This window comes from Crocodylus porosus, unplaced genomic scaffold, assembly GCF_001723895.1.
Source record: "Crocodylus porosus isolate Cpor-Errol unplaced genomic scaffold, CroPor_comp1, whole genome shotgun sequence".
Lineage (NCBI taxonomy): Eukaryota > Metazoa > Chordata > Crocodylia > Crocodylidae > Crocodylus > Crocodylus porosus.
This window is the reverse complement of record NW_017728906.1, coordinates 49,231,316-49,249,088: the sequence shown is the minus strand read 5'-3', so window position 1 is coordinate 49,249,088 and position 17,773 is coordinate 49,231,316. Positions and strand designations below refer to the sequence as shown.

At 40.5% G+C, this 17,773-nt stretch overlaps 1 protein-coding gene across 3 annotated transcripts in view; it reads right to left on the bottom strand.

Moving 5' to 3' along the window:
• The window catches only part of RPGR (retinitis pigmentosa GTPase regulator), an 88,869-nt gene that overhangs the window by 14,676 nt on the left and 56,420 nt on the right, over positions 1 to 17,773 (bottom strand). For 2 of the 3 annotated variants that reach the window (XM_019529106.1, XM_019529108.1), the window contains 2 exons: positions 1,140 to 1,337; positions 873 to 912 (listed from right to left, as the gene is read on the bottom strand). In XM_019529106.1, coding sequence (XP_019384651.1) covers positions 873 to 912; positions 1,140 to 1,337 — 238 coding nt within the window. The remainder of the gene's footprint in view (positions 1 to 872; positions 913 to 1,139; positions 1,338 to 17,773) is intronic. The other variant, XM_019529107.1, reaches the window with a different exon arrangement.

Here is a 17,773-nt window from a genome sequence, read left to right as displayed (position 1 = left end):
GCTTCGTTCCAATCGGCCTCCCCTCTTATTCGTAAGAGGGTGAGGCCAGGTGAGTGAATAAAATCTTTTTGTTTTATCCTATATCTACTCTGTAATAACTTCTATTACTAACATCCCATCTAAATGAGCTGTTGACCAGTTCTGGGACTACGGAGCTGGCAGCCGCACCTAGCTTTGGACGAGTTCCACTGTTGGAGAGCAAGGGCTGGCTCTGGAACCTCGTGAACCAACGGACACCCTATAAATTAAGAAACATTAACAACTTACTCTAAGTCATCTACTTGTGCCAACTCGGCAAACCTCAAGGGCGGCTATAAAGCTACCTCCAATCCCGCCCCATAAGCCGCGCGCTTGCACAGCTCCGCAAAGCCCGCGGCTCCCCTAAGCGCTGCCGGAGCCGCTAGCCCGGCATTCCGCCACAACGCCCTGCAAGATGTAGTAAGGATACACATGGTAGCAGTCAGTATCCATTGGTTATTACTCTTCGGTGTAAAGGGCTTGCTGCCTCATTTTCCTACCTGTCGTCCTGTCATCTAGAGTTGTGATAAGGGCTCCTATACATCATATAACTCTGATACAGGCTTGCTGTAGTTTTAAACAGACAAAACAGGGTAGAATATCTCTATGAGTGTACCACTATGATAGGCTTCCCGAAATACTCACCCCAAAAAATTTTGGAAGGGAATAGTTTTTTTGGAGATCAAAATTGGTAACTCTGTCAGCTCTAGAACAAGCAAAGAACATTGCTTTGTGTGTCTTACACAACATCAGTGTCATTTAGCATTTATGTAACTAGGTTCACAAAAAAGTGTCACTAGGTAAAATGTGGTTGATTTCAAAACATCTGTAATGGCCAAATTCTAAATTTGTACCTTGCTGAATTATGTTCTCTTCTTGAGTGTTTTGTTCTTCCTGTAAAAATAAAACAATTAAATATATAATGTAGTACTTTCAAGCCATTTAAAACAAAATGTTTAACAATAGCATTTAAAATTTCTGAATAACTAGAGTATTAAGATTGATATTACTGCATTAGGAAAAGATGAAACAGGATTAAAAACAGCTGCAGACATGTTCACTGGAATTATATGGCTAAATTCCTATACAGTACAACATGTTAGAAGGGGTAAATACTGTACCTGTAGGATTTCTGTGGTATTATTGCTTTTCTCTCCGTCAGGAGTTCCATTGTGATGCACCTCTTCTTCATGCACTTGCCTATCAATATCCTCCTCCTCCACTTTGTCTTCCTTCTCTTCATCTGATTCTTCTTCTTCTGCTTCATCATCAGTCTCTTCATCATCATCTGTATCATCATCTTCAGAAGATATCTGATCCTGTAACAAAACATAAAAAGATAATTATAACTAATAAGCCTGTCGTGCTTCTAACACATTAATAAAAGGAACGGACTAAAAATTAGGCTTTTTCAAAAAGCTCATGAAGACACAGTAATCAGAATGCTCTCTGATTTCCCACATACACTGTGATTCAAAGCTTGTTTGCTCTCAGCCTCTGATATAAGAATTTTTCTACAAATGCCATTTTTTTGCCATGACTAGCACATAACTATCAAAGAAACTAGTTTACAAACAGCATGTTTCTCGTTCTGAAAACAATTATAAAGAAAGCAACAAGTAACATGTATTTTTATACTAGGACATCATATAGTTATATCACTATCATTATATTGCTTAAATACTTCTTGTGATGTGAAATGTAACGTTTTTCATATAAATATTATACCTCCTCTCACAGAAAGGCAATGATCATGAAAATGTGTAATGCACGATTCTTTCTTGAACTTCTGGTAATGAATCGCTTGAGTTCTGGACCCTGGGCATATCTACAAGAGACACCTTAATGCACAGTAGACTGTTCTACTGCACATTAGTGTGTCACGGCAAAAACTGGGCTAATGCATTAATGTGCAGTAGGATTAATCTACTGCATATTAAGTGTAACAAAAAAACTTTCACCTTTGCTACTGTGTATTTGCGCAGCTACTTAGCCTTTATTTAGTACCTCATATTAGAGGTATTAAACTTAACGCACAGTAGCAAAGACGCATTAATGAGCATGTAGATGTGCCTTGTGTATCATTTCACCAGAGTACCTAGATAACATTATATCCTTGCACTGTATTTTTTGGAGCTTTCATTAATTTAGATATCCCAAACAATTTTATATTAAAGATACATTTAAGGATTTTGGAAAAACACAACAAAATGTTCCTAATTCTGGCTTAAATAAATGCTTCCTTGCTTTTTGTGCTGTTTTTTTCCCTGCATCCTAACTTTTGATTGCACTTTGGACGGCTGCTCCTTACCTGTTAACACCTCACTGAATTCTCAGGTGCAGTCGCTGCGTCTCTCCCCTAGTTTCTGCACATTCTCTTTTTTTTCTCCCATCCTTGGATTCATTGTTTTTGGCTCTGCTGTTTCCCCTATTTCCTACTTGTTAGAATGCTACTTGTGGTGCAGAGTGGGAGCCTTTCACTGGTGCTTCTGTGGAGCTGGGACGCAGAATCTTTTAGCCAAATCCTATGTTATGAAAGTGGGCACAAAAGCTTTACCTGATGATCTGCTTCCTGGGTCTCTAGCATTCTTGGAGAGTTATTCTTTTGTTTGGATGTATTTGAAGCTGCTGCAGGAATATGGAGTGTAGGTAGGATTCAAGACGCTAACCATCACTTTATCCATAGACATTTACAGTGAAGAATCAAAATGGATTATCACACGACTTGCCCCACTTTTACTGTACTCTTTGACTTCACTTCCCATGCACTAGTTACCCGCCCTCTTCATCCCAAAAACCTTCCTCCAGATTGAAAAATACCATGTTGCATACACATGCAGAGCTTACATTAAAGGCAACGGGAGCTCAGCAGTAAGTGTATTTGAGAGCAAAACTGAACCAGCTCACTTGAACATTTATAAACTCCTAGTCTTGCATTTACTAAATTAATGTTATCTAATTCTGTTTAATTTTTTATGACAGAAAATCCCAGCAAAACAATTCCATCTATTTAAATGTGGTAGAGTTCCTTATTTGACAGATCTTTTCACCTTTAAGTATTTTGTCCAGATTTAGCCCCTCTGATCCATGCATAGATCTCCAACTTTCATATGGAAGATGTAGGAGGTATAAGGCTTGGATACCTTTGCATCAGTATCCCCCTCACTCTAGAATCTGCAAACAACATATAATGCTTTGAATTTGTGGCAAAGAGGGCTAGTGGCAAGGAGTGCAGAATGGGCAGAATTTTTTGTGAGGTGGCACGCTACCCCCACACTGATACTGTAGAGATCAGTCGGAAAATGTAACGTAACCTGGGAGTATATTATATTTCCCACTGGCTGAGTCTACACGAGATGCTGACTGTGCAGTGGATTGTTATTACTGTGCAATAGCATTGTGTGGCAGGAAGCATGACACGATGCTACTGCGCAGTCAGCATCACCTAAAAGCTGTTTGGTGATGCTACTGCGCAGTAACTCTGGTTCCTGCACAGTCTTTTAGTACTTGTTTATAAAAGTACTAAATGACTGCTCACTAATGACTATACAGTCAGCATCTTGTATACATGCACCTCCTGAGGGCTATCAGGGTGGGAAATGACATACAAGTAGGGGCCATGAGCGGCCACAGGCAAGAAGTATCTTTGGTACCATAGCAATGTAGTAACTATGCTACGAAGGAACCAGTGAAGACATGGGGTATCTAGACATAATGGGGATGGCCCTGCCTTTTGGTATTTGGGAATTTTGGGATGGGCACTGTAGTTAATTCTAGTCACAGCAATATTTGCTCCCACCAAAAATTCTATTAAAATTACCTCCAACAAGTGTTAATTCAGGGGTAGATAATTTAAGTCTCTGATTCTAGGCTTTATTGTAGATACAAAATAAGTTGCTCACATTCAACCCTAACATATGAGAAAGATACTCACGGGCAGCCGGAACTGATTTTTGCTAGGTCATCTATCCATCCACCCACATACTGAATGAAAAGTGCTGCACCAGAATGAAAACATGGTGATGCTGGAATCACTGCTGGGGACTCTCTCCTGATCAGCATGCAGCAGGGACAGAGTCCAATCTTCAGTGTTAGAGCCAAAGGTTCAACTGTCTCACAGCTATTGCCAAACTGGCAGCAGTTGTTGACCTGGTTAGTTCAGCCAAAAGCTGCTGCCAGTTGAGCAGTGGCTGTAAGAGGGTTAGAGCTTTAGCTCTGCCTAAGCAACCAGGGGAGAGTGAGTAGCACTGAAGAGTAGGTTCTGCCCTTATTCCATGTGATCAGCATCTGGCCATGACTCTGGAAACATCTTTTGTCATTCTGCCTTCCCAAAACAAGGTGCATGTCTTATTTGAGGGTATGTGGTGTGTGAGAAAAATACGTTGTTCTGCTGGCTTTTGGAACAAATATTGGTCTAGTATCATTGAAGGAGATTCCATGTGGCTTCTTCAATTGCCTTACCACAAACCTCAGTCATACTCTGTTTGGGAACCAGGTTTCCTTGTAAAATACTGAAGAGTCTCAGTGTGGAGCATGGCTCATATATGCCCACTGGAAGCCAGATTTCCATGTGGTCTGATATGTCTCAGTATGAAGCCTCTCTGCACTCCAGCTGGCAGCTATTCATGTCTGCCATTTCTGAAGGGAAAGGGGAAGAAAGAGCTGTCCTCCAAAGCATAAAGTCTGTTTGTCTTGATTAGCACCCTTGCTTAGCAACTGTGGTGGAAAAAACCGTCAAAACCGTTGCTAAAATTAACATTTAGTCAGTTACAAATTGTTGAGTGCACCATTTCGAAGCAGAAAATTCTGAGGCGCTTCCTGAGCCTTGGTCCTAAGTCCAGGCTCAGAGCAAAGATCGGGTCCATTTCCAGTTGCCGTGGAAACCAGTAATTGCCCACTGCAAAGACACAGAGGATTAAGAACAAAGCACTTGGTTATATATGGTCCTTCTTTGTCTTTATTCTTCCAAACCACAGGTGTAATATAATAGCCACTTATCAGCTCTTTCACTAATGCAAGAACAAGTTTCTGGAGCCTGGCAGCCACCTGCCATGGGGGCTGGCTGCGAACACACAAGACCTCATGGCACCTCTGAGATGGCCTGGGTAGCCTGCTTCCCAGCCAGCTCCTGCCAGTGTGTGCTGGGCCAGGCTGTGCTCACTGACATGGCTCAGCTTCCCTGTCTGAGCTGCTGGGTGGGGGCCTGGGCACATGTGGCTGCCTCTGCTGGGGCTGAGCAGGAGATGGGGCCCTCCCCAGTGGCCTGTAGCTCAGTGACAGCTGCTCCCCATGCCCAGGCTGGGCCAGGCCAGGCAGCACTGTACAGAGCCCCCTCCCCACCGCACGGTGGGAAGAAGGAGGGGGGACAGTTCCCTTAAGGCAAAGAGAGCAGGGAGGGAGTTAATTCCTTCCTTCCCTTCTGCCCTCTGGGACCACACCTGGGGTCGACCAGCCCCCACCTCTGCAGCCTGCAGATAGGCAGACCCTGGCTGCAGTGGAGGGGAAGGAGGGAAGAATTAACTCCCTCCCTGTTCACTTTGTCTTAATGGGGCCATGCCTGGACCTGACTGGCTATACCCCTACCCCTGCTCAGGCTAGAAAGCAGAGGGGTGGGGCCAGCCCTGCTCTCTAGAGCACAGAGTATCGCCCAGCCCAGGGCTGCAGAGCATACTTGGATGCGGGAGGACTCTGGTTTAACTTAAACCAGGAAGGGGTCTTGGACAGAAGTTGCATAAACTGGTTTGACCCAAATCAGTTAAGTCTGATACTACATTCAATCAGGTTAATCTTAAACCACTTTCAGCCATGTTGAAACTGGTTTATGTGCACTGAACTTATGTCCTGTTACAGGTTTAAACCAGTTTCTGATCACTTCAAATGGTTTATGTGTAACTTCTGTCTCTAGCCCTATAGTCCACCCTCTTTTGTTCAAGCCAGAATGCATAGCATTCCTACACTAAATTCCAGTGCACCTGACAGATATAAGTACAGGATTTTGCCCTTCGTTAGTTTATCTGTACTGGGAAAATACACTGTGTTAGAAAAACATGCTAACAATCATACGAAATTAAAATGTGAAACATTGTTTTACCCTAAAGTGGGGCAGGGCAATCTTTCAAAAAAAAAGATAATAGACCAGTTAACCTTCAGGTAGTTAGATATGCCTGAACGTATAGACATCTCACATGCCTTTAATAATGATCTGCTCAGTGATCTGCTTTTCTGTCACTTAAAGTGAGATGATTGGAGGTACTACTTTCCTAAATTCTTGGCAATGTTAATAAATAAACTGGATAATCTTGAGCTACAGTGAAAGTATAGCATCTTCAAAACCTAAAACTGCTAACTTGTTATCATGAGAAATTTAAATTAGGCATCTATTAATGTAGTAATTGTCAGTTCTCTTTTAATTCCATTTAAAGTGTCTTTAGTTTAAGCAATTAGTAAAGAAAAAGCTGCCTGCTAAGTTTTGATTACTTAAATTCTATAATTCTGAGAGTGAAGCAAAGCAATCAGATGAGATTTAAGAACTTATTCTTTCAGCTACAAGTAGCATGGTAGCAGTCTCAGCCACACTGAGATTTCCTAATCTCTTTTCATGTACACAAAGGCTAAAACCTATTGTATACCTTAAAAGAAGCTCTCACAGTACAATTTTGGGAACTGCTGGTTCTAATTTAACAGATAAGATTTATTAATAAAATAAATCACTTTAGATCAGATGACTCATTTTATTATACTGTTAGAGTGTGCAAAGACCAACCTGGAACCTGGCAACTCTGCACAACATGGGTTATGTAACATTATTTTCCCATTAATGTTACCCAGGGGAAGATCCAGAGGGGCTCACACCACACACCCCTTTTCTGACTGGGCTGCAGGAACAGCAGCTTCGAATTTTTTTAAGTCCCCCCAAACTTGTAAGAATTCCCTCCCCCCATTCTCCTCCATGCTCAGCCACATGTTCCCTTCCCTCCCCTGCCCACTACTGCTGAACTGACTTAGGGGAAGGAGGGGAGGAGGGAGACTCCAGAACTGCTTCTGCCCACCAGCTGGGCTCAGCCCATGCCTAGTCCTCTCCATTGTTCTACAACAGCCTGTGAGCAGATGTGGGAAGAGTAAACCCCTCTTGCTGCCAACCATTGTGGGCTGAGCCAGGCTCTTGTGTAGTCCAGCTGGAGCTGGGCAGAAGCAGCTCTGGAGTTTCCTTCAACCCAGGACAGTGAGGACAACAGCACTGGTAGGCAGAGAAGGATGGGGAGGTAGGGGATGTGGTTGAGTATGGAAGGGACTTTACCTGATCTGTGGACTTACAAAATCTCTGACTGCTGCTCCTGCTGTGTAGTGTGTCCACCCTGATGCAGGGTGGGGAGGGTAGAAAGGCTGGGAGAGGAGGTGCAGGCACCCCTGCAGCCCTAGTTGCTGCTCCTGCACTCCCCTTTGCAAAGACCTGGATCTGCTTCTGGTGTTACTCAACTCCTTCCTCCATTCCCTTCGATTGTTTGTAATGCTCACAGACAGCATCTTGTCCAACATTAGACTATAGCTCTTTCAAGGCATATCCCTCGTGTTTTCATAACATGCTTCTCAGTGAAGCTGGGACTTGATTGTGGCATCCTGATATTATTACAATGCAATTTGATAGACTATGGCTGAAAACAGACTTTGCCTTTGTGCTATCATAAAAACTTTTATGGTGGCACAAAGCCGAGGCAAACAGACGTCCATGCCCCTTGCTGTAATTACAACTGTGTATATTTGTGATTTGACAATAGGTGGCAAAAATCTGTGGTTGCCTTTTCCTGTTAGACATGCTTGCTTTCCAACAGGAGAATGAGGGCAGCCTGGAGTTGCCCATGTTCTCCAGCCACCCCAGGCAGGAGCTTAAAGCACTGCAGGGGCCCAATCCTGTGTACCCTTGGGAATTTCCCAGAGTACTTGGGATTGGACCCCTGAAGTCCCAGGAGCACCTGCCAAGGTTCCCCCATTTACAGAGGTGCAGCCTGGGAATCCTCTGACAGGGGATTCTGTGGGCTCACATATTGCACAGGGCATGACAGAATGATATGCACATCTGGGGAATCCCCTGCTGCTGTCCTGCAGAATTGGGCCTCTGAAACCTGGCAGGGGCTGACCCTATGGAACAATAAGTGATGTCTGTGTTGCCCAGTGAAAGAGTAATCTGTGCCAGGACACATCCTGGTATAGCTGATCCCCCTCCAAGGGCAACTGGTTATATCCTTAGAGCTGCAGAATGCAATATCTTTGGACAACATAGTTAAAGGGAGACAGACTAGTTGTTCAGGTGTCAATTACAGCAACATGGAGCTTCAGTCAAAGCTGCCACAGATAGTATTTAGACAGAAGAAAAAAAAATTAAAAGTGCCTAAGAGACATTTTCAGAAGTCATTTTCTGAAAGAATGAGGCTCCTATTGTGAAAATGTTTTTTTGAAAACCTGACCCAAAGCTATAGTATACAGAAAAACACAAGATCATATAGAGAAACCTAGGCCATGCAAGCTACAGAGAATATAAACACTTAAGGAATTTCACAACACAAAAACTGGAAAAAATGAACCCAGCATTAAACCATTATGGCTGCTGCTGTTTTGTTCAGTTCTATATTCTCTAGCTGGGATGAAAACATAAGCTTGTTATGGGGTTTATGTCTGTTGACTATTCTTACTTTACATGCTGTAGATTGCTTTTACTATTGATTTCTTGGGCAGAGATTAATGACATGGAGTTAGGGCAAAAGAGATTTTAGTGCTCCTTGTAACTTTTATAGGTTATATTAGTTTGTTAACTGCATAATTCTGTATGTCAAAGAACACTACACATGCAATAGCTGGTATCCGTAAAAGCCCTTTAATGGTCTAGACTTGAAATGCTCTTTCAGCCTCCCTTTTGCCTGCAGATGTTTTGGAATAATAATGTAATGCTGAAAGCATTATTGAGACAAAATGCACACAACCTTTAATGCAACATAATTGGAGACCCTTCTATGTCAGGAATGAAGATCTCCAATACTACCTGCAAAGCAACAATGCATTTTAAAGATGGCAATGACTCCTTGTGACATGACTGAAGAGAAAGAGTGAGCATGTTGAACTGTGATATAGGGGTCACCATTAATATTTGTCATCAGTTACCACACAAAAGTATGTAAGAAAGACGGTGGTTGCTTCCACTTCATATTATAGGGAAGGTCTGTGAATCCTGCTGGTGGTGTCACTAAAGTAATTCTGGAGTAAAGTAATGACCGTTTAACAGTAAATTATGTAGTCAAGCCCCAAGAAATCAAAACCAATTGTGCAGACCCATTTACCATAGTTATTCATGCCTAGGAAGCATGTTAAAACAAATACAAAAATACTTTGTTAAACAGGCAAGAAGGGATTTATGAGAACAAGTGTTACAGAACAGTTTGCCCCTTTTTTCCATGCAGACAGTGAGCATGTTCTCGCATTAAGAAAAGTATTGCATTTTCTTGCAAAGCACATGCTTTCCCCCAAAAATGAACCATCCAAAATTGGGGAACACTTTTTTAAGCAAGAAAGCTCCTTTACGTATTTGAATGGAAGAAAGGTGATGCTGGAATAGCTTCTTGGGGGTGTGCTGTCCTCCCCGCAGGAGTGGTGGTGTCCAGCTTTCAGTGTCACTCACTTTCTTCTTCTAGCTCCAAAGCTCAAGCTTCAACAGGCAGCAGAAATATGAATTAATCTATGCTTTGAGTGGAGACCCCAAGTATCACCCCAAGCAACTACCATCCCCAAGGCTAATCTCCCTGGGCTCTAACATTAGACCTTTTTAATCTCAAAGCCTAGAAACTTACAGACCTAAAGATTATGTGCTTTCAACTCAATTCCTGACTCAGCCACACTGCCCACACCAGCCAGTGTCTAGTATAGATTCCCCAAAACATGCCTGCATCAGCTAGCCCTGGTATGAGGCCCTATCTTCCTGCTGTACTGAAAAAGTGTAATGCTCTTTAATCTTTCCATATACACGTGGGGCCTTGTCCTTACAAATGATACCTCTTTATTTTTCTACTGGCATTTTAAGCAAACTTAAATTGTGCCTCCTCCTACACGGAGTGGCATTACTCTTATCAATCACACTGTACCATCCACACATCCTGACAATGGCCTTGTTAGGCTTTTGCAGTCCAGCCACAGTCTTTTTCTTCTGGATGTTAGTCACTCTCCCCCATGCTGTGAAGGACAAGCGAGAGTAGTCTTTGCCCTGGGGACAAGATCAGGGTAATTTTTGCCTCCATCCTATTTCATGAGAAACTTTGCTCTATGCGCAGACTCTCAGACTCCACAGACCCCTGGAAGAGATGCACCAAGTAGGTCACTAGTAAGCATCCTTCCCACTAGGGTAACTTTCCTGGGAATATTTGCCAGGTTTAGATCACTATAATACAAAAGAGGGGATTTCTGCCAGCCCAGGATTCTTCCCAAACTATGGAAAGCTCAGTACCCCAAGACTTTGAGCCAACTACTTTCTGTGTTCTTGCCATTCTTTTGGTATAGCCCAGGAGATCTGTGGGTGGAATTCTCAAAAACACCTGAGTGACTTAAGAACACAAGTCTAACTTCCTACCAGAAGGACCTGTGCTCCAAAGTCATTCTGGTGCTTTTGCAATTCTATCCTAGGTGTTCAAACGGGCTATTCTAAAACATAATTTATTTTTCCCCACCACTTGACTCCACTGCCCAGGACAATAGACATGTTGAGTCTACTGCAGAGATGACAATATATACATGGTTTTTATGAGACATTTTAAAATTTTATAGTAAATCTGCTATGGTTTGCAATCATCCTGGATAAAGTTATTCCTGCATCATCAATTAATGTGCCCAGATTCAGTTAAATTGACCAGGAAGTTGGGAAGTTTCCTCCAGTGTTTAGCCCAGATCCTTGTGCATACATGATATGAGCAATGCACTGTTCTATTGAAAGCTATGTTTGATTAATCATCAAGAACAGTGGTTCTTAACTTTTCTAGACCTAAGGCACCCCTCAAAAAATACCAGCTCTTAGTTTTCATTTGAGTTGACTACAAAATAACAGAACAATTTTTCTGTTGGAAAGAACTCAGCCCACAACAGGTCAGAATGTTTTGAAAAACATGGATTTCTATTTGAAATCTCTGGGTTTACCTTGTGAATCACATCTGCACACCTAACAGTTCCAACATTGTGTGGTACCATGTGGGACTCTTGAAAGGATCTCAAGGCACCCCAGGCTGTTGCAGTACCCTGGTTGAGAATCACTGACCCAGAGCCAGCATGGAATGCAGAGCACTGTCACTTTAAGACAGTGCTTACATAATGAAAACGTGCTCCACACTGGAGACCTGTTCATTTGTGCACAGGTACAGTCCAGGTTATAACCCTAAATCTGGGACAGTGAGAGTGGAGATGCTTGCCTTGAACTGTGATTATTTTGTCACATAGAGATCGTAAGAAAGAACAAACAGGTCTGATTTTAATTCCTGATAGCATTCCAGAGCCACAATGGTAACCATCAGAGGACCACATAGAATCTGACTGCTCTAGACTTGTACATCACTTTAGCATGTAGGTACACGTTCTTGATCATTTCTTTGACAGTTATTTTTTGCTAATATTTAGTTAAAAGAGGGAGCTAATCGACACCAGTACGCTTCTCTAAATAATCAAGTAATTAGCACACTTGTTTTGCCTTTTTCTGTAGAGCAGGGGTGCTCAACACCTGGCCCATGGGTCACATCTAGGTTATCTGGCCTGTAGAGCTCCCTATGGGTCTGAGAGTTTGACAGCAGGAAAGAGATGGTACTGATCCCCTGCTGCCAAATTTCTGGACTTGTGGGGAGTCTCCCCTGGGCCAATTAGTGTGGTTTACAGGGCAGTGTGGGGCCCAATCTGAGGGCACAGCACTGGGCACAGTTGGTATGGAGCCCCTGATCCCAGAGTGTAGGGTCTGATCCTAGTAGGTGGGGGCAGCACAGGGCCACAGGGCCCAATCCTGGCACACAGAGCCAGTGCAGGGCTTGGTCCAGCCCTGTGCCACTCATTTGGCCCACAGGGCCAGAGGACTGGTCACCACTGTTAAAAGACAAATAAAGACCTGTGAAGTTCTCAGCAGTAAAATTTTGTTTTCTAAGAGAAAAAGAAATCTGACCAAAACCTTGTCTTATACCAAAAAAGAAAGGAAAAAAATAGACTCAGATTAAAGAATACAGTAATATTTTGGGTTCACTGAGCACTTCCAAATAAAGAACATGTTGCAGAATTTTGTTCACGACTATGTGGTAAGTTTCTCAGTTGCACAATCCAACTATCTGCTTCCATTGCTTGTATGCTGCTGTAATGTTAAATACAAGTATGTATATATATAGTACTCCTAGATGTTATAACTGAACTTGTTAGCATACATCAACTTCTATATACTATATTAAAGTATGATCTCACAGCCAAGGCAACTGTTATATGTTATTAGCATGAACTATTTATGAGCTCAATGGAAATGTTGCTATTGCTTTCAGCAGATGCAGAACCAGTTCGTATAACGTGTCTCCTGTAATAATGGGGGTAAGGATATTTTTTCACATTAATTTGAAATATATATCTGTATCTATATATAGATATAGCTACATATATAAATAAAAGGAATGCGTGGTGTTGAATTCCTAATGAATAGGTTAGGATATTTTTTAAGGCAGTGGCTGTGAAAGGGTTAAAACTGTAACTGCTGCTGAAAACTGAATTCCACCCCTCTTTCCATAGGGTATGCTGAAGGAGGTGGGGGGGGTGGGCAGAAGAGAAGGAAAAGCAGCAACAGCCATTTTACAGTTTCTCCATGTTTCTATTCCAGGCCAAAAAACTCAGCTTCCCCACTTAAGATATGCACACCAATTCTGGACTGATTTTTGGGGAAAGGGTGCATGTGGTATGTTTACAAATATGGTAATTTGGTATGTATGGTAATTAGAAACTGAAGGCAACTATTAAGCTATACAAAATAAGGCATTTTACAAAAGTCTACTTAAAGCCTGCTACAGAGATAAAAGAAATCTTGGAGCTCTTCCCAGTTATACCAGGAAAATAGAAGACTTAGCATATATCATATATTCAGCAGTTTTAAAACTGCCTTATAGGCACAAGCTGTATTAGACAGAGTGTAGAAAGCCCTATGCACTTACATAAATTAGAAGCGAAAAGAAGGGGGACAGTGATCATCAGTGATACAAACTGCTCCAGGCTACTTCCAGTAATTAGAACTGACCCTGCACAAGGTTAGGGGCATTCTATATCCAACACATCTGAAACTCTTATCATGATACTCTCCAAAATCCCCATGAAGAATCTCAATTCAAAAACAATTCCACACTTCTTGTAACAGCATGGCCCACCATAGCTTATTTTATAGGTTTTGTTTAATTGTAATATGTATTTTTGCAAACAGTATCACATTAGATGATTTTTGATCTTTGATTGATTCATTTGGTGAAAAGTAAAAGTGACTTTCTTATAGAATACTCATGAGTAAAGGATCCAAGAACAGATTATATAAAAGTACGCAGTTGGATACCAGGAAAATTTTACAATAGAGGCCCAGAAACTATAAAGCCCTTACTTAATTCTGATATAGCTACATGGTTTGCTTATGAAACTTAGAATAGGAAAAAAGGCAGAGTGAGTTAATAAGGTCTGCCTTTGTTGTCTTTTGAATTTAAAATAGTCCCCAAAATATTTCGGCAGTAAGAAAAAACAAATAATTCTAGTGTTCAATACCTACATTTATCTCACATATTAAATAAGTAAAAAAAGAAGTTCAGTTTACTTTTAAAGGTTAGAAGTTTATAAATGCATAAATTGCCTATTATTGTGAGAGTGAACAGCAGAAGAAATGCAGTGTGATCTGGACTGAAAATAAACTAACAGATATTTCAAATTTGACTGAAACAGAAACTAAAGCTATTTATAACTTTTCAGCCAGGAGGGATTTTGTAAAAAGAAAGAAACTACCTAAAAAGTAGAAAGAGAGAAATAAATTGCTTTTTTCTTAGATCATTCCTGAAGGCCTCCTCACAAACAATAAATACTTGAAAATGAATGGAGAAAAGGGAATACGGAATTAAAAATCCTCGTAGTCCATTTACTGTTTTATACACAAACTTCTTTATATTCCTCAATGAACAAAATCTAAAGCCTGCTCAGTGAAGACTACCTTGTATCAGTGACAGCTGTCCAACTGATGATGGAAATGCAATCTGTGATTCCATAGCCCCAGTTGAATTTTGCACTTGGAGCAGAAATTGAACTACTCTGCTATATAGGAAAATACAGCACAGTTCTTTCAGTACTCAGTACTTATGCTTTAGGTATAACATGGATTTTCTGAGAATCTACAAACAAGTTTATGAAGTTAAAATTTTAAAATAGCTTGTTGAAAAATTTTTCCCCTAGGTCAATTTTTGGTGACTCCACCCTGAAGCAATTCTATGAAGAAAAATGGTAAAAGACTAACATGGCATTAAAGATCAATTTGATCCAATCTAGAATGATAAACACTAGTATGAGTTAATTTAACTGCAAATGGTTAGATTAGTTACACCTCGTCACTTCCCTTCACAGTTAGTACTGGGGACATAGCTAAAGGATAATGTACTCTCTCATCTGCTAGTCAATGTTCCTCCTTAGGGCATGGGCACATGTTCATTTTTAGTGTTACAGGGGCTGTTTTGTACAGGAGCTATACTGTTTTATAGGCCCCCCTGACAGAAGTGCTACAAAATCACATCAAGCATGCTCTCCAGCTAGAGGGCAATAAGGAAGTGCTTCTTTGCTTTCCCGCACCCCCTTGAAAGACTGTTAAAGAGGTAGCACATCAATGCTCTTGTGGGAGTGGTGGTGGCATCAGAATATTTGCCTAGAGATGCATACTCAATGGAAATGCATTATGTTGGCAGTTTCAGATACTGACATGACAAAACATACTTTTTGTTCCTTTTGAGGAAGTCTGGAAATATGATGGGGATACCAGCTTTCCCTATTTCAAAATTTTCTACCTACTAAAGAGTATTTCAGAAATGTTTTTGGAGTACCACAGAAATGCTGTAGCAGTATCATGTTTTATTTCCCAATAAGAGTGATCCATATGACAATACTATTAGTCAGCTCTGTTATAAGTAGCTCTTTGCATGGCTTTCCAATGGTCAGAAAGAAGCTCCCACCCTTACCGCATGACTGTACACAGATCATTTACAATAGTTAGCCTAGCTTTACCAAAAGGTATAGTGACTGCACACCAGGCAGGAACTGGGGCCATGACTTACTTACCTTACCCATTTTCCTGGTTAACCTTGGGAAGGAGTAGAGCAAGCACTGAGGGGAATAATATGCTCCATCCTAAAGGATGTAGAAGATTGTGATGCATACTTGCACAAGGGACTCCTCTTACACAGATCTGCAGCTTACAAGCCCCAGTCAAACAGCCTGTGAAGAATCAATCTCTGCTGGGATCTGAACTAGACAAACTATCCTCAAAAGCACTTTCTGTCCAAGGTACACTCTTGAATAGCCATGGCCATGACCAGAAACAGCAGAGGTTCCCTCCAGGTTTGTGTTAAACATGGATTTAAGAGCCACAACTAGGCAAGATGTTAAAGCTGAGAAACACAACTTCAGTCAAAAATACTGTAAAATTTTCAGAGGCAAAATTAAAAAAAACCACACAAGACTAAGAAGTAAACATAAATGCACAAACTAATATGAAAAATACTACATTTAGAATAGAACAATCAAATGAACAAATACAAAATAGAGAACTGACTAGGCTGCAATATGGAGAAAAGGGCCTAGGAATTACAGTGAACTACAAGATGAACATAAGTCAAAACTGTAATGTTGATGCAAAATAAGCAAATAGCATAATGGAATGTATTAACAGGAGTGTTGTGTGCAAGTTATGAAAACATTTGTCTAGGATGGTTTTGACAGGGATGATCTTGTTCTGAGCAAGGACAGACAAACTCTTGAGGTTCTCCTAAGGTTCTCTAGATGAATAAGTTTAGTTTTATTCAGAATAATAGATCCACCAACAGAGATCTGTCTTCTGCAGCAGCTAGAGTTTAAACTTCAGTTTAAGCAGAAAATCAGAGTTGTCCCTGCTCTATAACTACGTAACTCTGGAAAAAATCTTTTTTTCTTCATTCTCCCTTTCAAAAACAAGGTGTATATAATATTCAGGGGCATTCTGCTTGCAAGAAAATACAGTATGTTTTGTAACTGATGATGCTATCTTCTATGGTTTGTAAATGGAATGAATGACACTGAAAAAAGGAAATGCAGCTAACCAGGTTCTACTGATAGTCTACTAACCTATTACAAACTTTTCAGAAATAATTCTGGAGACAGTGCATTAAAAATATTTTAATATAAATACATTACAAAGCAACATTTCAAAAATGCTTATAATGCAAATGAAATGTTAATACTAGCAATACTTTTATTGCTGAAATCTATTATTTTTTCCTTCTGTTTTGATTAATTTATCCTACTTCTCTCCATGTACAAAGACTCTGTCATGAACACTCCATGGGCTGGTCAGTAAAGATTTGTTTACTTAATCGTCTTTTATAGCTTCTACTGGCATAGTAGCCGAGAACTGAGGATAATAATGACAATTGGTATAAATATCCATTTCTTTCACCCCACTAGCCAGGCCATTTCAACATCAGTGAAATTCCTTGTCAAGTAAATTTATCTTAAAAATTCTTTGCTAAAAGTTCATAAATTGTATAAATAAGTTTCGTTGTTCAGAGTTTAGGAGAACACCAAACCTTTTAGAAATTCCAACAAATTTGTGTTTTTTCAGCTGTATATGCCAATGTCTATGCTATTCCATTTAGTTTTTTGGCTTACCTTTTTCTGCAATAGGTCATTAAAGTGATTCTTAAGAGGGGAAGACAAAGATTTCATTCTTAGGCCCCAATACTGCAAACATTATCCATGTGCTTAATTTTACTACCAAGTGGTACTTTTTACAGTAAAGTTAAGCACCTGTGTACGTTTACTAAATCAAGGCCTTCAAGAGCCAACCAGTTCTTGACCAACTAAAAGCATTGTGTACCTAATGAATTGTACATAGTGAGCTCTGTCAGGAACAGGCTGCATCTCCCTTTGTATTTGTATAATACTGAGTACATTGACAGTGCTTAGCAAGAAAACAATTTATGGGTCTTTATTTTCAGGTCCTTCCTATACTTATGGGTACAGATTAAAGACTTTTGTTGTCACTAATCAGAAGGGCATGGACTGGAATGCATTTTGCACCAGGTGCTCAGAGGCCTCTAACTTTGTATCTACCTTTTCACTACACAGTTGTATGCTAGCAGCAAAATCAAAGGCAAAGTTGAAGCTTTTGATGAAAATCAAGGCTTCTATGTACAGAAACTGTATGCTGATTATATAAATTTGGCAAATAGTCCTTTCTTTGATTTATTCAGAATATTCTAAAATGTGCCGTCTGCATGAATAAATGGTTATACAACCCTAAGAGAAATTTAAGAGAAAAGGGCACGCTACTACTGTATTTCTTGAAACTAAACTGATTTACTGATCCTCTATGTATATAAGGCACATCATTATACTAGGTACCCTCTAATCAAAAGTAAATGTTTCCTCTTAATAATTTGACTCAAAGGCAATTAACACTACACTGCTATAACACATTATTCACGCCAAAATCCTAAAATTTAAA